At 37.7% G+C, this 27,145-nt stretch overlaps 1 protein-coding gene across 1 annotated transcript; it reads right to left on the bottom strand.

The window, feature by feature from the left end:
• Positions 1 to 1,963: 1,963 nt before the first annotated feature.
• Positions 1,964 to 25,421, bottom strand: LOC136677310 (atos homolog protein B-like). Its single transcript, XM_066654822.1, has 14 exons — positions 25,126 to 25,421; positions 17,781 to 17,855; positions 12,090 to 12,267; positions 11,619 to 11,762; positions 10,447 to 11,115; positions 9,721 to 10,150; positions 9,200 to 9,341; positions 8,471 to 8,697; positions 7,790 to 7,848; positions 7,548 to 7,641; positions 7,194 to 7,352; positions 5,892 to 5,960; positions 5,279 to 5,478; positions 1,964 to 4,559 (listed from the first exon to the last, which is right to left on the bottom strand). Exons 5-14 carry the CDS (start codon positions 10,908 to 10,910, stop codon positions 4,406 to 4,408), a joined length of 1,998 nt encoding a protein of 665 aa, XP_066510919.1. The 5' UTR covers positions 10,911 to 11,115; positions 11,619 to 11,762; positions 12,090 to 12,267; positions 17,781 to 17,855; positions 25,126 to 25,421; the 3' UTR covers positions 1,964 to 4,405.
• Between the last annotated feature and the right edge of the window lie 1,724 nt (positions 25,422 to 27,145).

Below are 27,145 nucleotides of genomic sequence, written 5' to 3'. Positions count from 1 at the left end.
AATCATTCAAAGAATTTGGGATATCAGTGGAGTTCAGGTTAACAAGTTCACAAGGTGTGTAATGATTTTTGGGAACAATGCTAATAGGTCTACATAGGTTTGCATATGGAAGCAAATCTGTCTCATCAGACTTTGAAATATAATCACCTTTGAATTTGTAGCACTGATTTTTTTTTTAACTGAAATTATGCATCTGAATTGTGTTGCTTTTGAATTTAAGTCTTCAGATTTCCACCTCTGAATATTTTGCTTCACACATATGCATCTGAATATAGTTGCTCTTGAATTGAACTCTTGAATTTTAAAGAACACGTTTTCACTGTTATTGTTTAAGGTTAATAAATTCAGATTAAAAAAAAATTCAAGCTCAAAAAAATTCAATCAATATCAATTTCGAAGTTGCTCAAATTGGATAGACCAAATTTCACTCAAATATGAGTGAAAAAATTCAGGGTACACATCCGGGATGCAAAGGATAAGCAATTGATTCATTAGGATTTTCTGTTTCACCTTAAAGGCTAAGCATCACTTAATGGACCTCCATGAATATTTCACATTATTGTAGTTACTGACATATATAAGTATGAATTAAAATGAAAATAGCAGCTTAATTTGCTTTAAAACTGACAATTTTATTAAATTGACGGAAAAACCTGAGCTTGCTACGGAAATTCTTTAACGCAACCGTGACGTCACTGGTGGACAACAGCTGAACAACGCCGCGGTAAAACACCGTTATGACTGACTGTTATGACAGTATCTAGCTAAATAACAAACATTATTCATGACAACAGCCTAGCAATAAGCTAAACTCAAATTTAGAGGTACCGTTATTCTTGTAAATGTGATCGAAGTCGAACTCGAATTCATCTGACACTATAAACCTCCGTAATGCAGCTACGTAGCCGAGTATAATCTGAGCCACCGAGTTTAGCAAGTCAAGCTAACGTTAACTAACACCAACTAAAACAGGTGAAGTAAGTGTACTTACCCTGTTTACCTCCATTTTACAGAGGTTCTTGAACACCTTTCGTTGGTTTCATTACATGCCCATATTGTTGGAAAAGCACCAGTGAAATGAGCTACAGATAACGGAGTGAGCGGATGGTCCTTTCCAAAGTGCCCGTTTAAAGTTGACAAATTTAGTCCATTTTCTGGATATTTTGGGATCTTTGGGCCATTTGTGCACAGATGTCCCACTGTACATTGAATTATTGCAGCCAAAAACAACACACCTTTTTCATAATTTTGCATTAAATTAAGTGGCAAAATATGAACACAACTTCCATACCGTGGAAAAACGACACGTTTAGTTTCCTCCCACAGATATTATCTGATATTATCAGACAGAAAGAATGCAGGTAATACATAGTCTGTATTTGATTATATCACACACACACACACACACACACACACACACACACACACACACACACACACACACACACACACACACACACACACACACACACACACACACACACACACACACACACACACACACACACACACACACACACACACACACACAGAGAATACAGTCTGTAATTGTAGATCTACAACATGCTCCTGTTTGGTCAATGGAGCTCAGGGAATGAACAGTGAGTGTAGAAACAAGGAGCTAATGATAATTTTACTGTTGATCAGTATATTTTTACTACTGATCACTTCTGGATGGATGCAAACTGCATTTTGTTGCTTTGTACTTGCGACATGTGCAATGACAATAAAGTTGAATTCTATTCTATTCTGTATGCTCAGAATAAGTAAGAATAAGAATGCATTCCTAAACATGTTAAATGTTTGTTTTTATTTTAAATAATTGAAAAAAAGTAAATAACACCACCCAGCATCAGAGTTTACCCTCGCGTCAGAGTTTATTTTATTGTTTAAATATACATTTACATTTTGTCATTTTAAATACCCTCCCCAAATCCCTCTCCTCCCCTTTGCATTTGTACATTATCCCCCCAGAAGAGAAATCACACACCCTATTGTGCAGCATATTGCTTTTTCTCTTTTTCCTTTTTTTTTTTTTTTTTTTAAGACATCTGCAAATAGAAATTAAAAACACTACTACCTGTTTCCTGTTGGAGTGCTAAACAACACAACTGATTGATTAGCAAGCTAACTGCTTGAGCGTAAGTGTTGTCAAATCAATAATACTTTTGGATTTCCCTGTCCTGTTTAGGACAGAGAAACACAAAGTCCAAAGAAAAAAAAATGTCTTGAGGGAACAATTTGCAAATGATGCATATGTTTTCTTAATGAGTTCCAACCATTTACAAACATTTTTTTATTATTATTACATGCATGTATGTGTTATTAATAAAAACAATAAAATCTGAAACAGAAAAAAAAAACATTTGTAAAGGGTGGGAAAGGATTGTGCCCAATGCCCACAAATTAAGAAAACATAAAACATCAGCAAACAAATTGACAAACAGTTGCCTCAAAATAGACCTATATTGGACTCTGTAGACATCAATGACAAAAACACATTCCGAAGTTAGCTTGCTGTATGAAAAAAAGGGAAAATTATAAATTTTGCAATTCTTTCCTCCACCAAGAAATGTAGATATGCGACATTTTTGTGCCTGAAGCTTGTTTATTTACCTTTACACTGGAGCTAATAAGACTAATATAACTGATAAGGAAAGCATTTGCACACTAATTAGTATTGTGACTGCCCATTTTTTTTACATAAGTATATTGGACTACTGAACAATTCAACATGGCTTAAGATAGATGTGTAATTATTAGCACCATACTAATTAGTGGGGTAGTACATTCCATTGCTACATTAGCATCTACATTAGCATCGTTGCTCCAGTGTAAAGCCAAAGAAGGCAGCTTTACACTCCAAACAGGTCTTAGACTTGGATTTTGTGCAACTTTTTCCTTTTTGCTTTAAACCCCTGCCCCAGTCAGAAACAGACCAAATGTTGCCATAGCAACTGCTAATTTTATGATACCCACAGTTTATACTCATGGTTTTGTTCTCACCCTACTTGGTTTTGTCCTGTAGGTGGCTTCACGATTAGGGCTTTAAAAAAAAGGTAGGATGAATCTCAAATAGGTCACTAATCCCTACGTAGTGCACTACGTAGGTCATGAAATAACTGCTTCTACACCAAAGGATATTTAAATGGTCTGAAATGAAGTCAATATAGCTAACATTTCTCGTTGTGATTGTTGTAAGTATAGGCTATTTTAAGATTATTTTTAGAAAAACATATCTAAACATTCGCCCATTTTAAATGATTTTATCAAGAAGGAATGTCGAATTCCAAATAAACTCGATAGGATTTGGCAAAATTTCTTAGGCAGATAATTTTGTTTTGATTTTGCCTAAATCAAGCAAAATGATCTGTCAAAGGCATAAGATATTTATCTGGTTTAAAATTACTTAAACTCATAAGAAAATGTTAGATACAGACTAGATATAAGATAACTGTACCCAATAAAAATATCTTTTTTTTGCAGTGTAGTGCACTCTCTCTCAGTTAAAGGGCAATCCACATTTCTGAGTAATTTATTAGCTGTACAATAACTTAGTTTCAATTTTTTTTGTACAGATATAAGACGTGTTGCACTATGTAGGGAGCATGGAGCAATTTGAAATGCAGCCATAGGTTTGTAGCACTTTCTTGCTTCAAAGTTAAGCTGTTCATAATAATAATTACTCAAAAATAGGCAGTGCCCTTCCTTCTGCTTGCACATGTCAGTATTGTTGTTGGTCAGGCCTTTCATGGCTCTCATCCTGCTGGTAGCTTTCTTTCTAGAACATTCTTGATCCTTCAGTCTTGTTTCTGCTTGCGTTCCTTCTCTATATTGCCCCAAAAATGCCCAGATAAAGTGGCCTGCTTGGTCATTAGACAACAACAAGTCACTCATAGTGAAATCTATATTTATTCTGTGCCAGATTTGGGCAGCTTGTTCGAATTCCACATCTGTAGCTTTCTTGCCCCAATACTCCATCTTCTCTTCTGTTTGCTCTTTCCTCCACTCTTACTGGCCAATCTCAGAGCTTCCAAGCAAGACAAGGTCCTACGACTGCTTCTACTTGGATGCCAGGATGGCTCTGGGCTGTGATTGTTGCAGGCAGACGGAAGGGTAGTGTGTAACGGCACTAGAGGAAAACTCTTTAGTCACAAGGCATGCATGTCACACCCTGATTATCAGAGAGACTCTGTCCATCAGACAGGGTGATATTTGCGTGTTTTCTTTTTCTTTGCTTGAGTTTTTTTTTCTCCATGTGCTGTGTGCGTTAAGTCTTTCAAGTTTGTGTGGTTCTGTCCTAAAATGTCTGGTTTGAATCAGTCTTTTGTGTCCCACCTCTCTTTTTGCATGGTGGGCTTTAATTTTATCTTTAGAATTAGGGTTAGGGATAAGGGGGAGAGTGTCACGCTCTTGGGGAGTATTTGGGGTTTCTTGGCACCTCGGTGAAAGATTTCAGCTCGTAAGGAATCCCTGTGTCCACCTCAATGGATTTTCGGGAAAATAGCAGCCGGATATCATTGTGCAAGTAAATCTTTCCAGATTTGGAGCTCTGGAATCTAAGACATAAAAAAGAGAAAAGAAGATAGAGAACATCAGCATCCAGACAAAAAGTGCATTATTAATGTTTAAGTTTCCTGCTGGTTAAAACAGCATTATTTTTTTTTATCAAAGGGCAAAAAAAATAATTTTTTAAATAAAAAAGTACAACTAACATGAGATGAAGCAAATTGCTCTGTAGTCCTTGAATGAACAAGTTTATGCCACCTAGAATGGGTCCCCCACATGGGGGTGCCAATGTTTATAACAGATTGCTGATTGCCCTTTTAAATACTGCAGGATGGTTTCCATTTATAAATAAGTAAGCAAAATACATGGCTTATTTAAAAAAATATAGATAAATTATTCTTCATAAAATGTTATATGACGAAATGTTCATGCTGTTATATTGTAATACACTACAGAAAGTTTTAGGGGCAATCTGGCTTATTATTTCAAGCCTATAGGGCCATTCCTTTTCATACTGATTATACTTTTTGGTACGCATCCTTTTTAAATCCAGCTATCAGGGTTAAACACAGGGTGGATCTGTCCTAAACCTTAATTAATGTCTCTTCAATCTCTTCTGTCTTCATCCTTGCCTGCTCAGGGAAAGAGATAGCATAACTCTGAAATAATGCAAGAAAAGGAAACTGTGGTAACACCTTAATGAAATTAGCTCACCCATAAAGCAAGTCAGTGGGAAGGGAAAAACAAACAGAAACCCAACAACACACACCTCAGGTGTATCAGGTAGCAAAGAATCTTCTTCCTGTCGGAGGTGGAGCTCTGTGGCCCTTCCCTCGGCCCGTCCCCTTCCTCTACAGGCACCAGGAAGATACGATGGCGCAGGAAGGTCATGTGATTAACAGGCATGTCCCCGAAGTTATAGGTCACCAGGAACATTTTCACCACAGTTTTATTGGGGTTGAATAAGGTCTGCATAAAACACAGTGCTATTAACTTAAAGGTAGTAGAAAAAAATACAAATGGTTTTGTAAACTGTATTGAACAGGACCCATCAGCTTATTTTTTTTGTATTTTTATTTATATCACACATACTTCTATTTCATGAATGTGTTTTTGGGGACGAGCTAAGTCTCTTCCAATAACATACTGCTGAAAACAGTGTAATTTGAGTTTAAAATGCTTGGAGGAGATGAATGTCTGCTAATCAAATTAATCAATTAACAATTTTTTAAAAAATATATTTTTCACACATAAATCATTATTTTAAATTTAAACCTGTAATCTACAGCATAATTCTGGATATAACTTACCCACAGAGTGATATACAGAGAGAAGAAAAGGACAAAGGTGTGAAAGGGATAAAGAGAAGCACTATGACCCACCACTTGTATGGTCCCTGCTTTGGGTACGCTGTAGCCTTTCTTTCCCAGAGGCTCAAGAGAGATCACACCCTGATACACATACACACAAAGTACAGAACACACCATGTTCAGTACCTCACTCAGATACCTGTTATAATCAAATACCTACTATAACCTTTATACTCATGTTTTTAAATGTTTTAAAATAATGCTTTGAGAAAAGCCAGCTATGAGGCTAATAACATCAGCGTGTAATCATGGTCCAAAGTTCATGGCCAGATTATCTCTCAAAGCTCCTGGGAACCCATTTTGAAATTTTGTGTTTTTTTGTATAATTCTAAACTTGAGTGTTACATTCAGCAAAGTTTAAATGAAAAACACAAAACAGAAAAATGATAAATCTCTCCTCAAAAATGACCGGTACTGCTGTCCTCTTGATGTAGAATGAGCAGTCCTAAATGTGGGTAATGCTTATGTCACTATTACCCTGTCCAGTCACAAGGCTACTCATCTCTGAGTAGAAGTAGTAAATGAGCTAACTATCAAGCTATTCACCAAGCTATGGGGACAGAGAGAAAGACATAAACAGAGCAAACAAAACACTGGGCCGGCGTGTACAGTAAAGTAGCTGCGAATATAAAAGTCACACTCAGCTGGCAGTAGAGCAGAGTAGCAGCGGTAGAAAGCACCAATTTGGAAACCAATTAGCAGGTATCCAGTTGATACAATCATGTGTAATGTCAATTCTACCCGCCTGTGCCATTTTATCATGTAATGTTATCTTGTGTAAAATGTCGACTGCAGTTCATAGTAAAAACCCAGCGACTGCTCTTTCTTGAGGCTGTGTTGCCATGGTAACGTAAACAGCATTCTCTTCTCCAGTGATAGAGAGCTCTGAGTCACGTACAGTCATTAGTATTGGGCCACACCCACAGCATTCTCAGAGATTTCTGAGGAGAATGTTTTAGTCATTTTTGAGGAAAGATTGATCATATTTCTGTCTTGTGTTTTTAACACCCAAGTTTAGAACTATCCAAAAAAACAAAACACAATTTCAAAATGGATTCCCATACAATTGATCATTATAAACTGAAGCCCAGCATATTCACAGTTAATTAATGCCATGCCTCCTGCATGCTCTACACTGACGTTGCCCCATGCCTTTTCAGTAGTTAGGACACCCCTGATATTGAAAATATCTAGATGAAAGTGACATTTGCAAAGGCAAACTCTGGAAATGTGTGAAAATGGTTGATATACATCATGGCTGTAAAAAGTGTGAACATGTTAACTGTGTGTGGTGTGTTTTTTTTTTCTTTTTACCAGGAAGGGTGAGGGGGCACTGTGCTCAGAGGTGTGGTAGTAGGTCACTTGGACAGGTAAAGTAGCATGCTGAGGGCAGTATGAACCACTTGCTCCAATCTCAGCCGTGAAGCCCTCTATCCTCCCAGAGGGAGAGAAACGGCCCTTCAGGATCGACTCCTACACACACACACACACACACACACACACACACACACACACACACACACTTTTAAGTTGTTTTATATTGTGAATTTCAAGTTAAATAAATGTTGCCATATTGAAAAACTTTCATAAACTTTTTCCCCCATGCCTTTCCAAGTAGTGAAATCAGAGCCTAAGCATTTAGTGCAAATATTGGGAACAACTTTGTACCTCAAAGTTTCCCAGCAGAGCTCGGCTAATGGAGGCCAGAGAGGAACCGGAACAGGAGCGGCTATCTGTCCTCCTACCGCTACGCAACTGACGACTACACACGCACACACAGATATACACACACAAATGCACGCAGAGTTTAAATGAACCAAAAGAACAGTTAAAATGCAGTTCAAACAGAAAACAGTGTCCAGCATATATTTAATAAAAAAATTAATAAATAAATAAATAAATTGGCTCACGATTTGAGGCGAGATCCGGCCTTCAGTCTCCTGGATGAGCGAGAGCACTCCGAGAGACTCTGAGAGAGAAAAAAAGTACATTTATATTTCTTTTTTTATGCATTTATGTCTTGTTTCTAATTGTTTTCTTTTTAGTCTCTAAATATCTATTTAAATGATATCCTGAAAATGTACTATCAATAAATATAATAAAAAAAAACATGTGGAGGAATCTTCTATTTATGACATTCCAGCTAAAATGCAGTCATTTTTTAAAACTGATCATGTTGTCATTACACAGCCAGGGGCCATTGCACACTCACCAAGGCAACCGCCATCAACCGTCCGTCAGCTATCCACACAAACTGGCATGCGAGCTAACACACACACCACACCGAACATCTCCATCTCTCAGTGCAACGCCTCTCTCACCTATTCCTTTCTCTCCCTCTGCCTATCCTCTAGCTTTCTTTCAGCAGAGTACAAGCTGCCCTGAAGTGTTTCTGGAACTGAATGGAGCCAGACCAACTTGTGTGTGTGTGCATATATTTGTGTGGTCAGGTGAGGTATAGCTCACCTTCTTAACAAAAGCTCTCTCAATGGGTTGCATTCTGGATGCTACAAAACTCATTCTAGTATACAGAACAAATGCTAGGTATTTTCTCTCTCTCTCTCTCCCTCTCTCGTTAGTGTATTATTTACTTTGCCCTGTTGTGTTGTAGGGAGCAGGTGTGTCCAGTAGGGGGCAGCCTTTGAGTCAGTGCTTCGTCCAGCAGCAAGGCCGAGTCCCGGGGTCATCAGTGCAAGGCGACTCCGTTTCGAGGTGGACGGACCTTCATCCTCAGAACATGACTCTCCGGTGTCACTTGAGCACAACAGCTTCTTCTTCACCCCTGGAACCACCCGGGGGAGCTCAGACAGGCCTTTATCTGGCAAGAGAGAAGGGTTGTAAATCCTTACAATTCACGCAAAAACGGAAACAGTTTATTTCGCATTTGGAGTAAAGTTTTATTTCCCCACACTGTTTACCCCTCAAGAGGGCATTTAATGGGGAAGGAAAAGTGCATTGGCACAGTTAGGGTGAGAGGAGTTCCCAAAAATTGAAAATTGCCATATTTTGTTTGCTTCACTGAGAGCTGCTACTGACTGATTGGTTGGTAAGTTTTTGGCCATACCAAATTTAATACACCATCAAATTATTTTTGCAGTATTTGTGATTTTTTTTTTTTTTTTTCAGAATTTGGTCAACATTATTCTGACTACTGTAACACAGTCTAAGCATGCCTTCAATTTTAGAAAATATTATGTATGTTAGTGGAGAACCCAGGATGCACCAATACAATGTAAGTACTGGAAATGTAATATGAAAAATACAGTCCACTGTTGTTATGAATCAAACAACCACTTTTACAAAGAGTGTATTCTAACCACCTTTGTCTGTGGGAGTTGTTCCATTGGAGAGGGAGGGGGGAGATGAGGGGTGGGATTTCCTTTCTGTAGGTGGTGGAGAAGATTCGAGACTCGCACCCCACTCCACAGCCTTGGCTGGAGTCAGAGCAGGCTGTGAGAGTCCCTGGAGACAGACCGAAAACATGGCAAAAAGCACCATAATCAAATATAATAACAACAAATCCTCTTCATTTACCTCTACAGTTACAGCTTATAAAGTAATTTACTGTGCAGACATTAGGGTATATATTTATTTTTTACATTCATTTTATCCCCAGTATGCTAAACTCTGCAAATAAGTACAAACTGTGAAACAAGGTTTGCCAAAAACAATTCATATTTAAATGTGTTATCTGAGGAGGATGTGCTATTTATTTCACATTTTAATTCAGCAAAATATATAGTCAACATGTATTTGCATACAACTATAATCACAATAAAACTGCAGTCAAAATATTGGTCGGAAAAATCAGTCTTGACCAAAATGTATTGACCACCTTTACCTGGAGCTCAAAAGTGCAGTTAGTGCTCTCCACTGGCTGGTCAGTGTTACTGCAGCCCTGGTCTCTGTACCCATTCATAGTCCACAGTGGGTCACATCCAGCTGTGCATGCCTCGGTTTGTGGGGCAATAGGTGGGGGGCTTCTGTCGCTTATGCCCCAAGGGGTGAATGAGTGGGGCAGGGCCTGGGGTTCCTGCATAGGGGGGGATTTAGGGGACAGTGGGGCAAAGGCGTCTGGGGTAGGCTGATCCAGGTTCCTCTGGGCCTGTCTTCGTCCTGGGATGATGGATGTCCGTGTTGGAGAAAGAGGTGGCGAACGGGGAGAACAGGGCATTTCCCGGTCTCTTAAAACATCCACATCACGCTCTTCATCATCCTCTTCATCCTCGTAGTCCTGAATGGGGCGCTGCAGCACCTCCTCCTTGCCACGCCTGCAAAATAAAATATTTTAAATGTTCATTTTTAATAATAATATCATAGCAAAAAATTCAACAAAGGTCTTACGTTAAATGACAAACATCTTTGTCATTTAACAAAAGTCAGTAATTAGCTGGTTTTTTTTTATTGTACTCTTTTATATATTCATTAGATGCTGCTGTATGTGCCTTATTTTGCAATTATGAGGAATTTTAGACCCATTTTTACTCTTTTATACATGATGCATACTACATTTCCCAGAATTCCCATCTCCTTGCACAAGTAGGCTTTTACCAAATAAACAACAAACCTGTGATGAAGGCCGCTGCCCCGTGGGGAGTTGGGGGGTGATTTTGGAGCAAAAACATCAGGTACCGGGCGGTCTAGGTTATGCTGGGCGGGTCTTCGTCCTGGGACAGGGGGAGTACGAGTGTGTGTGTGGGAGGGAGAGAGAGGAGGTGACAGAGAGGTCTCTGAATCTCTTAGAAAGTGGGAATTGGAGCCAGTACTTGACCCACAGAGCACACCACCCTCCAGATCATCATTGTCATCATCTTCCTCACCATCTTTCTTCTGCTCATCCTGTAGGGGGCGCTTTAATCCCCTTCTAAGGGACCCATGGCTCTCCCTAAAACCACCCCTCTGGGAGAAGATTGAGAGCTGATAGACCTTCTGCATATGGAGCTCTTCTTGGCTAAAGGTTCGGGGGCCTGGTCCCTCAGCTCCAGCCTGTGCTGCATCTTTCCGCACCAGCTCCATGTGGATGTGCCGCATGTTGCCCTTGTCCCACACTGATTGTTTTAAAAATGTAAAAAGTTGTGTGGTAATCTACTCCTTAAATTAGTCTTACAAAGTCCTGTGGAGTTCTAGAGACTAAAACCGGGCCTGTGATGGATGACAGGCTTTGGATGCTGATAAATCCCAGAAGATTTGTTCTATGACAGAGGCACTACATTTCCCATAATGCCAGGGACAACATCTGAGGAAAAATAAGAAAACATATGTTTTAAAACCATCATCTTTTTCATACTAGTCATATTCTATTCTACTCATAATTCTGGGCATAATTAATAAAGACTTTTACACATTATATGAACTGCATTTCCCATTACAAAATGTAATGCTTAACACCTAAAAAGCACAGGCAAACAAATTTTATTTAAACATTAATCATCCCTTCTCTAAGACTCTAATTCAGATTTGTGCTGAGGAACTGTTTCATACTTGATGCATACTTTTGATACATGATTTCCTGGAATGCCTTGCACAATGTCTAAATAAAATAGGTAAATTCCAGTATTAATTGTTTTGTGAAACACCATAGTCACAGATGACAGCCTCTGGTGATGAAGTGTTTGTAATTGTCTGAAGCGTCTTAATTAACATTAAATCTAAAATTTACATCTGAGAATGAGGAGGATGAACAGTGAACAGCAGGCCACTGAGTGAACAGACATGGATCTGTGTTTGGGTGCGTCTTACATGCTCTTGCTCTTCCTGAGCTTGTCCACATCCACTCAAGAACTCCACAGTGCTGACCCCTGCCCTTTGACCCCAACCCTAGGTCCAGAGTTTGGCCATCTCCAACACTTCCCCAACAACCCTCCACCAGCATTCCCACACAGCCTAGAGAGAGAGAGAGAAAGATTTGTAATACTGTACTGTAGCACGTTACAGAAGGAGTAGGGGTAATATGCCTGCTATTATTTACTATAAAAGAGAAATTAGTCATGACTTGAGTAATTCATACTACATTAAAACATTAACTTAAACATAAGTTAACACAACATAAACTAGAAAGTAATCTGATTTGTGGAGATAGATTAAAGAATTTTTTTTAAATGACCTAGTGCACCTTTAAGTGCTTTATAATGCTCTATAAAGTTTATTTGAACAATGCACTTACAGAAGTTCAGAAATAATAAATTGAGCGTGTAAAATCTGTAGACTCACCAAGGGGCAGAGTGTCAGTGGAGTGGGGGTCTTGTTGAATGTTCCAATGAACAACTAAAGTCTATCCTCAAGCTCCACCCACAAAAGGCCAGAGGCCAATGACAGCCCTCCTGGGCTCCTGAAGACAATTGTTTACTCAGCGTCTGCATTGTGAGCAAGGCATTCCAGAGCCAGCAGCCTATAGGAGAGCAAAGTTATAATATCAGCCAACCAGAACACTTACAGCAAAGGAACAGCCAATCACAGCATAGAGACTTGTACAGGGCACACTTGCCCCACAGATACGGCAAGGGCTATAAAACTGGTTTAGGCATGGTTATTCAAATAACTGACATGCACAAACTCATTGTACTATTTAGTATTATTATGCTGCAGGTCATCTGGAAGCATGGTAGAGTTCATATGCCTGAAACAAAAGGAGAAGTGGCTCATTTGGGCTAATATACAAATCACAAAATGAGCATAAAACATCTAAAGCTAATATTAATATATTATTAAATTAAAATAATCACAAAATTATCCTAAACAAAGATAAAAACCTTAAACCAACAGATTGTCCATGATTATATCTCTTATGCTAGGCAGCAAGCTGAGTTAATAGTAAAAGATATCTAACATCTATTATTGGCTGCACTCTGAACTGGACTGTTTCTTTAAATCAAAAAGTAAACACTGATATTGTGTTTTTAGACACAGTATGGAGAATTTTATGTTGTTAACTCCTGTGTGTTGTGTGATGTTAGCATGTGGTGCTGCCTGTAGTTTTTGAACTAGACAGTATGCTAGTTTTACTGAAAAATAAATAAGAGGTACTGCAAATTGTGTTGCAAGGGAGAATGAAAGTCATTAAAAAGCTTTTTGGGACATTGATTGGCATACTGAGCTAATTGATCTGATTCACTGAAAAGAACAGGATTTTTTCGAATACACATAAAATGCACAACAGTGTCTTTGTGTAGCATAGCAGAAGAGAGGCTAGCTAATCACACACACACACAAATAAAATAACTCACTCATGAGGGTTACTAAAGGGCAATATTCTCATCAAACTGAACAGCATAGCAAAAAACTCAGTCAAAATGTATTTGTATAGTGCTTTTCTTAAATGGATATTGTCACAATACAGCTATAAATCCAGTAATAAGGCAAAAAATTAAAAACAAAATCCCCTGGGGGAGTAAGTGAAAGATGACACCAGCAAGGACAAAAAAAACACCCTTGAAGCTTTGGAGGAACCAGAAAAAGAAACCCATCCTCCTCTAATCAGAAACACTCTAAAGTTATTGCTAAAAAGTCACAGTAACATCATAGAAGTCTGTTGTTATGCTCAGGAGTACAGACATAATATTTGATGTGACAATATGAATAATAAAAATTAATGTTTTGTGACTATAATAATAATAAAAAAACTAATAATAATAATTCATAAAAAAAAATCTTCTCTAATGAATTATGGTAATTCTATGAGGGAGCTTATGGGCATCACAGAAGTATAAGGAATTTCCAGATCAATGGAACAGGGTTTGAAATAATTTGTTATACATTTATTGCAATGAAAGTTATTTTACTGTTAAAAATGTGGTATATTTACAAGAGGCAATCATGTTCTTAACTTTTAATGCAATATCATGTAAAGAGAAAAGAAATCATAAATATGCAATAAATAATAAAATAATTTTATTGGAAACAATTTTACCTACTATAAATGGGTCTTGATGGCGGGCGAATTTAAGTTTTTCTTTAGGTCTTATCTGCCGAAAGACTACCTCACTCAGGGGAATCTGTGTGTTTTTTAAGGTACCCCCACACCTGTCCCAGTGACAGTGTGAGAATTGTGCTGTCTGGATCTAGTGTTAATGTTTTCTCTAAGGAATTAACCTGTTGCTAACAATCAAAAAACTCACAGCTGCCTGAATCAGACAGAAAACACACATCTCATATGGTGTTATCTACAGTAGTGGTAAATAGAACCAGGAGTCTACATGTCTGCAACATACATATAGCTATTTATTTCCTCTCCACAACCATCAGTGAATTATACCAGTCTAAGTCTGTTTATATGGAATGAATCTGGAAACGAATATTGTTGGGGCTTATCTTGGTTCCATGCACATATCCATAAAAGAGATCATTTTAAAAGTGAATATTTTATTTATAAAAATAAATTTAAAAACTAATGCCACTGTCATCTACAGTGTTGAAAACATTTCCATGTAGGCTAATAACTTTGTGAGGCAGTAGACATCTGGTTCCATTCAACACCACTGTCAACAATTCTAACACGAAGCTTCTCTAGAACCAAAACTGTGCATATAATATAATAGGAAATAATAGATAATACAAAAATTCATTAAATAAATAAAATATGAATAAACATGTTTATGAAGCCATCAAGTAGTGTTCTCATGAGAGAACCCACAAAGTGTTTGTACGTGTAAGCAGATATGTGGGGGAGGGGGAGGGCATATTTATAGGTAACCCTATGAAAAACAGCTAATGGGGAACATCTCACAATAGTCAGGCTGCTGAATACATCAAACACTCTCTCAAGACAGCTTTAAGCACACAGTCCACATACACACTTAGGCTGTCCTTTCTTAGACCACCTTTTCATAAGTACTGACCAGTACATACTAGGAACAGCACACAAGACCAGACATTTTGGAGATGCACTGACCAGGTCATCTAGCCATCACAATTTGGTGCTTGTGAAAGTCACTCAGAGCTTTAAGGTGACAATTATTCCTGCTTCCAACACATCTACTTTAAAGCTGACTGTTCACTTGATGCCTAATATAGCCCACCCCTTGACAGGTGCCATTGTATTGAGAAAATCATTTGTTGTTCACTTCACCTTTCAGTGATTTTAATGTTGGTTTGTTCTGTTTTGTGTGTGAAAGGGCGAGAGAGAGAGAGAGAGAAAGAAAGTGTGAGTGTGTCCGAACTGTGTGACCATGTTAGAGATGACCAAAGCACATCTCTGAACATAAGAAGGGTCAATTACAGCTGACCATACAAACTCAGGCGCTAAAGTCAGCACAGACTAAACGTGTAACACAGAGAATATATAAAACAGTCTGGACCTTTAGATGTTTAATGCGTCTTATTAAGATCTTCCAGAATATCTGATTTGTGCCACAGAAAATATAATTGACCTCAAAATATAGTAGATTATGATTATTAATGTGTCCCAATCACTCCATCCTCTTTCAAGTTACATTTGCCCCAGGCCCCTACCCAATGCAATATAAATATATTTTTAAAAGGCATACAGTTTATGCGTGGAAAAAATGCTGTTTGTTACTGTTTAATTGTTTTATTTTCAAACTATTGATTTAATTCTACACCTTATTTCATATAATCCACTGCTGTCTAGTGGCTGACTAATTAAAAGGTAACATTCATCATTTTAATTAAAAAAGAAAGAAAAAAATACACTATATAAATTTTTGCTGTTTTGTTTGACTTAAGATGGAAATATCTCCAAATTCAGGAAACAGCTACCTTACCTAAAGTGCTACAAAAACTAAATAACTCAAGTTACAAATGAGTTTCTGTGATCATTCTAACAGTGAATAAAAACTTACAGACAAGTCTGCTACGTACAAACAAGTCTTTTTATTACCCTCAAACACACTGTTCCACCTTAAAAGACGCTGAACATAAACAATCCAGAGCTGAATTCAATGCTACCCTGCTCAACTAATACGCTACTCTGCTACATGTTAAAAATAAGCGCAAATTATCATGAAAATTATTGAATCACACTTTACTAAAGAGAATGTTAAAAACCCCAACAATTAAATAATATAGTTGGAGAATATGATTCTTAATCAGTCATTTGGAAGGGGTCAGCATTGAAAGTTAAAAGGTTAAGTGTTCACTTCAAACTGAGAAAGCTAGAGGAACATAAAAGTGTGCATTGAATCAGAAAGTTTGATGCTAGTCACCAAGGAACCATTGTTGTCAAGCTCTTGCGGTACAAAGGCAAAGAGGAAATACTAAAACAGTCCATTTATTAGTCCACATTTATTACTTCTATTTAATATCAGTTCATTAGGAAGAGGAAAATACATTTCTGATTTCATGTGAATTATTTATCAATGTTCATTAGGAACAAAATCAGATATGGCTGGTTGTTACTGTGGGCACTAACATTGTTCACTTTTTATTTATTTATGTAAATTCAAAACTTTGTTGATTTTAAGAATTACAGTTACTTATTTATTCAATGTAATAGGTTACAGTAAAACATGTAAAGTTTAATGTGTCTGCGTGCAGCTATATGGAGTTTTATAAACACACTAGCGCTACAAAATGCCTCCCCACCAAAGACATACACTCACATGAAATAAGACAAATTTAGCGGTCCTCCTCTCTCTGTGAGATATAATACGTGTGTAAATGTTGCCTTCCTGCTGAGCTTGTGAACTAACCAACACTGAGCTGAGACTCTGGTCAACATGACGTTGCGCCAATCACAGCCCTAGAAACACAAAAACGAAACGTGTTCCTGTCTTATTTCTTATTATTCAGCCACGGTTTGTTCTAAAGCATCTACTATTATTTGGTTCTAGTTGGGAGTTATTTTTTCTGGTTCATGAACCACTTCATGTTGGTGGAAACACGCAAAACGATTCCAAATTAAAGTCACAAACTAGAATGTGAAATATGGCTGAACTAACAACAGACGATGTAGTGGCGCCACCTTAAGTTCTCTCTGAAATACGGCTAAACTAACAGTTTCTACTCGCTCATGTACGTTTCAACATTAGGAGTCAGTCAGTAAACGAAAATGCCCCTTCTATCTCGCCCCGGTAGGCGGCCCAACAAAAATCAGTGCACTTCAGACAGAGTCTTTATTTCAAGAAAACAAAAAGAATATGCAGATATTAACAGTGTTTAATAAATATCTATTTAAGTTCAGTCATTTTAAGTTAGTAAAACAAACTCATTAGTTATTATTATTATTATCAATGCCATCATTATTTCAGATGTAAATCATCCTCTAAATATTGCTACCTGCAACTGAAGAAAAATCGACTGACCCAAAACTGCTGTCTAATGCTTAATTATTTACTCCTTTTCTGCTGTGATCAGCCTACCTGTTGTTCTGTAGACACTGAACACTGAATATCTTGAACATAATGGCTGTTTAAGTGGAAATTAAATAAACTGATGGAGTATCACTGTCAAATTTAAGAGGAAATCATTACATCACCACATAATTCTCTCTTTTTTCTCTCTTATCTCAGCTGCTGTGGGTGGGCCCTGGGATGATGCAGCTTTATCTACAGCACCACAGACTGTGATGTCATCATCCTTCTTAACCAATCAGAGATAAACACCGACATCAATAACATGTTCCATGTCTGGTAGTGGTTTTAGCTTTATGCTAATATATTCTTAGTCCATGTTTAAAGATAACAGTCTGTGATACAGAATCCAAATAATAAAAGTTATTAGGGATTACTAACCAATTTATAACTAGCAGAGTTTAGACATTCCATACATTTTTTAAACTATCTTTGTAATTTCTGATAAGAAGCAAACTGTTTGATTATATTTGTGTTAGGAAAGTTAAGTGTATATATCTCATTTGTATGAATATATGAGAGAGAGAGAGAGAAAGAGAGAGAGAGAGAGAGAGAGAGAGAGAGAAAAAAGTTTAGTTCAACACAACTCACTCACCTCTCCGTAACAGTCCTTTTTTTCTTTCTCAGTCCTTTTCTCAAAACTCAAAGCTTTTCTTTTTAAAGCAAAGGCCTAAAGAAACAGTAGAGAGAGAACACCAAATCAGTAAGTAAATGAAGGGAAGAAAAGAGAAAACAGAAATAAGTGAGTTGAAAAAGCTTGTTGCAGGGACACTCTCACAAGGCCTGACAGATCACTCTGTTTATGCATGCTCTCTCTCACTTATTCACATACTCTGTCTCTCTCTGCTATTCTGGTATGCCCAGCTTTGCCTCTCTTCCCCCTCCCTTGTCCCTCTCTCAATAACTTGCACACAAAAACTCTCAGGCTCCCTTTAGCAGGCGCACACACGCACAGCCTAAAGTCTGTTAACCTTTTTTTCCCTCTCCCTCTCTTCTTTCCCCCCCACTCTGTCTTAACTCTCTATATCTCTCGCTTCAAATATCTTGGACACAATGAGTTCGCTTCGCTTGTTTTGCTCTCTCTCTCTCTCCAGCTGGTTGCTCAGTCAGCAAGGGGGTGGGGCTTAGTGAGCCTAAACTCATGATTGGGACATGGGCGTGGTTTGTGGGACAGGAAACAGTCCTGATTGGCTCAAGGGTAAATGGAAACAGATATGGTCCCTCCCACCTGTGCTGGCTGTTTTGCGAAGGCGTGTACAATTGCAGTGTGTGTGTGTGTGTGTGTTTAGCATGCCACAGATCTTAGTTGCTGGTGCCCAGGAGATGCATACGGGCTGTTGGATATATACACAGCCCATGCCCCCCCCCAAAGGAGAAAAAAAAAAAAAAAAAAAGTGTGTGTGTGTGTGTGTATATATATATATATAATCTGAAAAAAACATGAGAACACACACACTTCTTATACAAAAGTACTTCTTAATGAAAAGCTAACGCTCCTGAATTCATATTCTGTTAAGGATCACTTAAGAATCCTTTTGTTTAAATTCTTCTAGTTTCTAGCTCTAACCACATAGCTTCCATTTATTGAAGAGTTGAAAAAACTACTGAGTAGTGTTTCCACATAACATTTAATTTTTGTATTATATTGTATGATTGAATGCAATAATAAGGGGGGTCAAGGGGATAATCCAGTTAAAGTGCAGCAGACATGAGACAACACTGTTAAACTTAAACTATTGGACAATACAAATACATCATTTTTAAAAGTTAACAGAACTATAAATTCTACAAACTGATATCAAACAACTTTAATATCAATTACATCTCACTACAAATAGATACAGGTAAGTCAGGCACACGAAGATAAATACACATTTATAACAGTGTTTAAACAAACAATTCACCATATTTAATTACACAGGAATATAAGAAGTGTATTCGTTCATTCATTCATTGACTGTAACCACTTATCCAGTTCAGGGTCGCGGTGGGTCCAGAGCCTACCCTTAATCACTGGGCACAAACTGTGAACACACACTGGAGGGGGTGCCATTCCTTCACAGGGCAAGACACACTCACACATTCACTCACACCTATGGACATTGCAAGTCGCCAATCCACCTACCAATGTAGATAATGTGTACAATACGTATAATAGAAAATGACCGAAGTGGAATAAGGATACCTACGAGTTTAATTCACCAACTAGATTAGGGTAAGTCTAACTAAGAACAAAAAATGTAAAAAGAGTGATTTTCTTCATGCAAGTGAATAGTTTCAAACTCAAAACAGTGGAACAGGAGGGAAACATATGCTTCAGAAAAGGGAAGTTCACAGCTAAAAAGATAAGTCAGAGCACCAGTTTCTTATCATGTCTTAGTGCAAGACTGCTGCACACAACTATACAAGAGTCTTCATGTATTTCACAGTCACAGCTGTTACAAAATACAAGATAATTAATTTAAATAACTGAAAAAAGAGGTTCCAATGAAACATAGTGCCAACAACAGCCATGAAATATCTTGTTTTGCACAAAAACCTGTCCACATAAGATAAATGACACACTAACCTGTCAACACTATCTTGTTAGCTATATTTCCAACACCATATCTAGCTTTCCAACTAGCCAACATTCTCAAGCTGAGGCAGTGTCAATCCTGTGTAGCTGCAGCTACATTATCACAGTACTAATGCAATTCAGACTTTTAAATAAGGTGTCTCACACACACACACACACACACACCACATGAATTCAGAGACTCTAAACTCAACAGACTGAAAGAAAGAGGCCAAAAGGGGGATGTGTGTCTGTGTGAGGGTTCTTTTATCTCTTTTATGCAAATTTTGACCATGTGCATAAAACACGGTTGGGAAAAAAACAGATTTATATTAATAAAAGAAGATTCAGTGCTTGATGAGGTTAAAATCTGGTTTACTGAAAAAGGAAAAGAGAAAAAGATCTCCGTTTTAGAGTGGAATTTGTAACATTTTCTTGTCCTCTCTCACACACACACACACACACAGAGACAGGTATAAGGTTTACTTCCCCTTTAAGACTCTAAGTCTTTTCCGGGGGTGTGACTGCAGACATCCACCAGACCCCATTAGCCCAATATCAACGCACACAAACAGACAAAGGAAAAGGGGTGAGGGAAAAAAAAATTAAACACCCATCCATTCTGTAATTGCCAAAAATGAATTTCTTCAAATTACTTCAAGCTACAACTTGCTACTCTGTTGAAAAGGCTTTTCAACAGAGGAAACTAGAAGTTTGCTGTTGGAATTTGATGCCATCTACAAAAACATTTGCAATTTCAGGTACTGATGTTAGATGATTTTTCCTGAATTCATACCAAATATATTGAGATACTGGATGGAGATCCATCACTCCAGAGAGCACAGTTCTTCTACTCCACACGTACATGCTGGGGCAGGGGGTTAAATCCTGCAGCAGCCCTGCTGTGTCTGATCCACTCATACCAGCACAACACACACACAAACACACCACCACCAGAGCAACAGAAACCCTCTCCGCATTCAAGAAATCCTTGAAAACCCAACTCTTCCGAGAGTATCTTTTGCACTGCAAGTCTTTCTTTAATGCACTTATTGTAAGGCACTTAATGTAAGGTAATTTATATAATTTGTGCTGTAGTTTGAATGTTAGATCCTCTTTTGTAAGTCGCTTTGAATAAAAGCGTCTGCCAAATGCATAAATGTAAACCACCATGTCAGTGTCACTACAGCGATGAAGATGATCCACCATCCAAATCATACCTGCTCTGTGGTGGTTTTCTCATGGCACTGACCATTAAAGAAGAGGCTGCAATCAAAGTAGAAAGAATTAAAGTATGCAGAGCAACAGGTGGACAATATTTTGTAATGGTAGAACATTAAGGTGCACTTATATAGTAAGTTTAGTGGATAATATGGTTTATAAATAAATAAAACAAAGCACTGCAATAAGGGTGTTCTCAGAGTCTGGAGAGATGTATTTCACTTCAGTATACAAAACGATGAATTTGAAAAACCAAAGAAATATAGAACATGTAACGTCCCCTTCACTGCAACCAAAACAAAACACTGCCTCAAACTCAGAGAGGAGTCGCAATAATTTTAAAGTTATACCCTATAGAAACACAGCTTAAAATGTCTATGTGTGTGTGTGTATTAATCAGCAATTTCATTAGTGTGTGAGAAAAGCTGCTGTTGAAATATGTGAATTCTTTTACATGAAGCCACAGCTTCCTCTGTGTATGTAGGTTTGAAGTGTTTGAAGTGTTGACATAGCCTTGACAAAGTGTATCCTAGGTGATGGTCGACCTTCTATACTACATCAGCTGGAGCAGTTCTAACCCCACTCCCTTCAGCCTGCAAGTTCTTAGCCTGGCCCACTTTTGTCCATCCTCCTTCAAGGGATAAGGACAAATATTATCAAAGATTCAAAATATTACCAGTGTCATACTTCCTCTAAGTTAGTTAGCCATGTCGCAATGTGCAATGTTACTCATTAATGACAACAGAGTATACGGAGAAATCAACAGAGCAAGAGTCAATTCTAATAATGGAGATGTTAACATGGTTACTGTATGTTTGCATACATCAACACAATAACATCTGTGCAAAACCTTGCAATGGTGTCTCATCTCACATATTACTATAAATAGAACACACACTTCCTGAATTAGTTTCTAACTTCTGGTTGGACATATTTTTGTAAATGCATATAGATCTCTGCAATTATCTTTAGTATCTAGGTGTGTGTAAAAGTCTTTTGTGTCAACAATGAGTACAGCTTAAAGCAGCTGAGATCAAACATAAGGGGTTTCTACAAAACTTTGTACATGCATGGTATTTGATCATTTTAATACAATACTGTACTTAGTGTACAGTAGATAGAATACATTTGGGACATGTGCTGTGAAAGTCTAAATATACAGTGAATGGGAAGTATTAGAGATTAAGTTTGGTCATTCCACAGAGATTACCATACAACACTGATGAACAAGCAATCACTTTGCACTGCCCTTCAAATCACACACACTCCAAGGACAGCTTGAAGGCTTATAATATCACTGTGGGGGGGATTTCACTGCTGAGAGAGAGAGAGAGAGAGAGAGAGAGAGAGATTCTAAACCTGAAACAATGATTGCTAATGTTACAACAATATATGCTAATGCCAAATAGCAATCTGAAGCTAAAATATCTAAATGCTAATTTATTCTGAAGCTGAAACACTAACTGCTAAAACCAAGTATGTTCTTTGTGCTTTGAGCTCATAATTTCCAATGTATAAACATCCACACAATATAAACACTTCCTTAACTGGGGATTTTGACTCTAAATTTAGAATGACAAATACTTTAAGCTAATGCAGTTTGTATAATGTTAGAAACAAAATGAACAAAATCACGTCTGACATTACTTAACAATTCTGTTGAAAGTGTGTGATCTAGCTATGCTAACCACGTAATGTTAACATAATAGTTGCTTTCAAGATTTGGTAGCCACATTTGTCTCCTAGATTTAGGATAAATCTAAAGAAGTATTCTGATGACGACTGTCCTGGCTGATGGAATAAATCTAAAGGAACAAGCAGAAGAGATATTTTGTTAAATTATTACTTATAATATCAAGAGATCATCAGTTCCTTGCTGGTCTAAGATGGTCAAAAACTGGTCAGGTGCTCATTTTGCTTGTCAAGTTACATGGTCATGAAGGATGGCAAGCACATATGCATTCAAAACACAACATATGCTGGTTTTGCTGGTTTTTCTAGCAGGGATGCAAGCAACCCTCAATAAGAAGCATAAATCCACACATAAACAAACCAGTAAAAGCTCCATGCCTCTGGTCTGGAAAAACAGGTTGTTTTGTGCTGTGGGGCTAAAGAATGTGAGACAGTAATTATCTCCCAGATTGTTGTAGACCAAGGCTAGGAGTGTCTGAAGACCCGAATCAGCCATGGACAATACAGAGGAATAAGATAAGAGTAGAACAGAAGGCTTTACGGTCATTGCACAGAAGATAAATAAAATTTAAGGTACAGTACTATGCAAGTATAAAAACAATTATATTTAAAAAATATCATTCAATATATATGTATTATAATATATATTAGATGAATTTTTTATGTAAAATATAGTAGCTATACTTTAAATATGTGGTACATATAGTGATGATGGTAAAACTTGATCTGCAATCACTAGTGCTCCACAAAAAAGGGTGGACTGCACTTAAACCCAGATAATAATACACTATACATACTCTACAAATGAATGCATTTCTAATTGAGGGTTACTATTTTAACACACTATTTATTGTGCTATCCATTACCTCTACATTGCAGCAACATATGTAGCACCATTATAGGGATGAGAAGTGGTCCTCTATATATTTTGAACTGTAATTACATACCTCTAGGTTGGTTTAGCCAGGAACTACACTGTAATACAGTATACTTGCAAATGCAAAATAATGCTGTAATAAATAGCCTAGTTAAATATTCATAATATGTAATAAACATTTAGAGGAGGACACCAGGTTCCATCCACCACCACAGTCAATAACTCTGACTAAATTTCTCTAAAATGGAGCATTTTACATTAAAACAAACCCATTCTTAACCATTTAGGTTTTTAAAAATCCAGAAAAAAGGAACTCCAAATCTAACATCTTGTCATTATTTGGTCCATTCATGCTCCAGTACACAATGAACTCAATAACCCTTCCCATCTCTTTCTCCCACTCTCTTGCTCTCCCTCTCGCTCCCTCTGATGTAACTCAGATGCCGATGTCTACAGCACCGCACAGCGATCCTGCACCAGTCACATTACACAAGTCTGCAGGAACTGGGAGGAATAAATGTATTAAACACTGATCTGAGGAAAATTCTTCATACTAGGATTCAGACAATTTTTCAATGACTCACTTATCAATTTCATCCATTCCCCAAACCCTCTGCTTTGTGTCTGCATGTATGTCTGTCTATCTTTGTCTGCCTGTCTCATTGTCTGTCTCTGTGTCTCTCACTCTGTCATCATCATCACCACCACCACCATCATCTGACATAATTAAATATATATTTTTTCTGATATAATTAGAGTCAGTTTAATATGCTTTAGCACCTAAGGCTGCAGATAATTCTTTTAAAAGCTTAAATGGAATTCTGCATACACTGACAATATTTAATTCTGCAGTAAGTTCAGTCCTTGTCTCACAGCATTGTGTATGCCTGTCTCATGCAAAAAAAAAGGGGAAAAGGAGACAATGCTTGATGTAGCTGAAACGGTGTATAATCCCAGGCTCAGTCTCAAATGGCTCACTACTTCCTAGTGCACTAGTATGTAGTGGGTCTTTGATAGAGTCCAAATGATGAACTATAATGTACTTTGGGGATTCAAAAGGTGTCCTTATTGGACATTAGGTGGACGGTTGGATTTTAAGAGCCACACTGATAAAGGGAGTAGGGCGACACTGAGACTGAGCCCCAGACAAAAGCCAAAGCCTAAAAAAAAAGGAAAAACGCCCCCTGCACCCTGAAGCTGTAGAGAGGGTGTCTCTACATGCTTTGTGCACCTGGTTAGTGTGGTCAGTCTTGCAGACAAAACTCCTTCAGCTCAAACAAGTGTCAAAAGCACATTTTACTGTCAGAAAACAAACGCAAACATGAACAGTTTTGCAAGAGGCTGGAAAGATGGGTGTATGAGTGTGAGTAAGATGAGATCTGAATAGACAGCTCGTCCAGAAAGCTCAGGACACTCACAAATGCCCAATACATTCACTTATCAGCCTCATATGGCACTTGCATAAGAAATGGTACAAAAAAGGGCTACCACTGTGAAGTTATGATCCCATTACTCTGAACAGAAAACACATAAAGCAACCCAAAGAAAGACACCATCTCAGATTACTCAGATTACCAAGATTATAAAACTCACCTAAGACAAAGACGATAATGAAAGAGCAGGGGGAATAATATCCAAAGAGCCTGAAGCAAAAATAGTCCAAGGTTTGAGGAGCACAAAGAGTTTTCAGCCTTTTATGTCTGATCAGATCTGATCACAGCAATCGATTCAACACAAACGAGCCCAGAAAAGAACAGAAAAATGACGTATTCTAGTCTTAAGCGATTGATAATCAACCCAAAGTGAAAATCCGGACGATTAAAGTCATGTTTCTGCCATTTTCTCCCTTTTAGCCCCTCCGAGGCCTCCTTCTTCTGCCCCTTTCTCTTCTTTTCTCTGCCACCGAGGGAGAGAGAGAATCTGGCCCTTTAAAAGTCAACACTTCCGCGAGCAGCGGCGCCTTATTTGAATATAAGGCGGGATCTCTACCGTTCCTCGAACGCTATTGGCCAACACCCTGCGCCTTATTTGAGTATCCAGGCGCGGCAGTAATATATTCAGGCGACGCTAACGTGGATTGGATAGAAGCTGGTGACGTGGCCACGCCCAGTACACGTGCTGTTTGTCTCTCGCAGACGGGATGTGACGCGGCGGGATTGTTTATTTATTTATTTACACACTTACTTACATTTATGTATTTAATTTTGCATGCGTTTATATATAGTTGTATTAGGACAGCTGTCAATAAGAAAAACATTAAATGGAGTGTAAAAAAAATATCTAAATTTCACGTTTTAAAAAACATGTAAAAAATAATAAAAAAAAAACCTCAAACAAATGTACACGATCTGTTCTGATTAATATGATTTAGTGCTTTCATTGTACGATTTTGTTTATTGTAAGATCAAGTATAACGGCGCTATAACATAAAACATTTATTGTAAAGGTTGTCGAAATATCTAATGTAATATTTTTAGCTCTACAATAATGGCCCGAACTGTTACCCGAACAGTAACACATGTTGCCACTAGTAGGCAAAATTTCTACTCTGACATGGTGCTATACAACCATAACAGTATAACATCACGTCTTGGTTCTATATTCACTGTCCGTTCTCTCAGATTCACTAATCATACAGTTGTCTGATCCTTTCATAACAGCACTATGCACACTAACACCACCACCACATCAGTGTCACTGCAGTGCTGAGAATGAAACACCACCAAATGATGCCTACATTATGGTGGTCCTGTGGTGGCCCTAATCATTGATACATAGGGATAAAGTGGACAAGCAAAGTACAAAAAACAACAGATGGACTATAGTCTGTAACTGTAGAACTACAATGTGCTCCTGTATGGTCAATGGAGCTGATAAAATGGACAGTAAAGAGTGCAGAAACAAGGACTTTAAAGTCATTACTGTAACAACACAAATGGTCCAAAATCACTTGGAATAAATCCTTATTCCATTTACATCCATAACATGTGAAGATGCCTTATATTTCTCCACCAAAGCGAAGACTTTCATTTTTCAAACATTGTTCCACTTGTTGGCCACATTATTAGAAAATATTTTAATAAAGCAATTAATTGAGTAAGTGACAGGGTGAAATGGTGTGTCTTTCTGTGTTATGGGAGGGGAGCTGTAGTGTTACTAGTGTGGTGTGGTGTAGTGGGCTTAAAACATTGCTTCACCACTGATACCACTGATACAGCACAGTGCCAGCTTCCATTGATGGTTTCATTACTAACAGTGTATTAAGACGACACAATGCATTCCTTAAACTTACATAACATATATAACCTGATTTTTTATAATACTTTACTATCGTTTAATTGTATATATATATAATTCCACACAATTCCAATTCATATTGTTATTTCACACCTGTTTTTTTTAAGTTTTCTAAACGCTAGATGGCGCTACTGTAATGTGAAACCATTTTGAACACAGTGGATGTGCAATGCATGATAATGTGCAAACTAAAAATTCACTTCTAATAGGATGTTCATTTAGTGGGATATAACTTAAACCCAAAGTCAAATGCTCTGGTTTGTTTAAATTGCATAATTATATTCATTGCATTTAATTTATTCACATTATTCCTATT

The sequence above is a fragment of the Hoplias malabaricus genome, chromosome X2, assembly GCF_029633855.1.
Source record: "Hoplias malabaricus isolate fHopMal1 chromosome X2, fHopMal1.hap1, whole genome shotgun sequence".
Classification (NCBI taxonomy): domain Eukaryota; kingdom Metazoa; phylum Chordata; class Actinopteri; order Characiformes; family Erythrinidae; genus Hoplias; species Hoplias malabaricus.
Note: the sequence above shows the minus strand (reverse complement) of the source record. Positions and strands in the feature narration are given on the sequence as shown.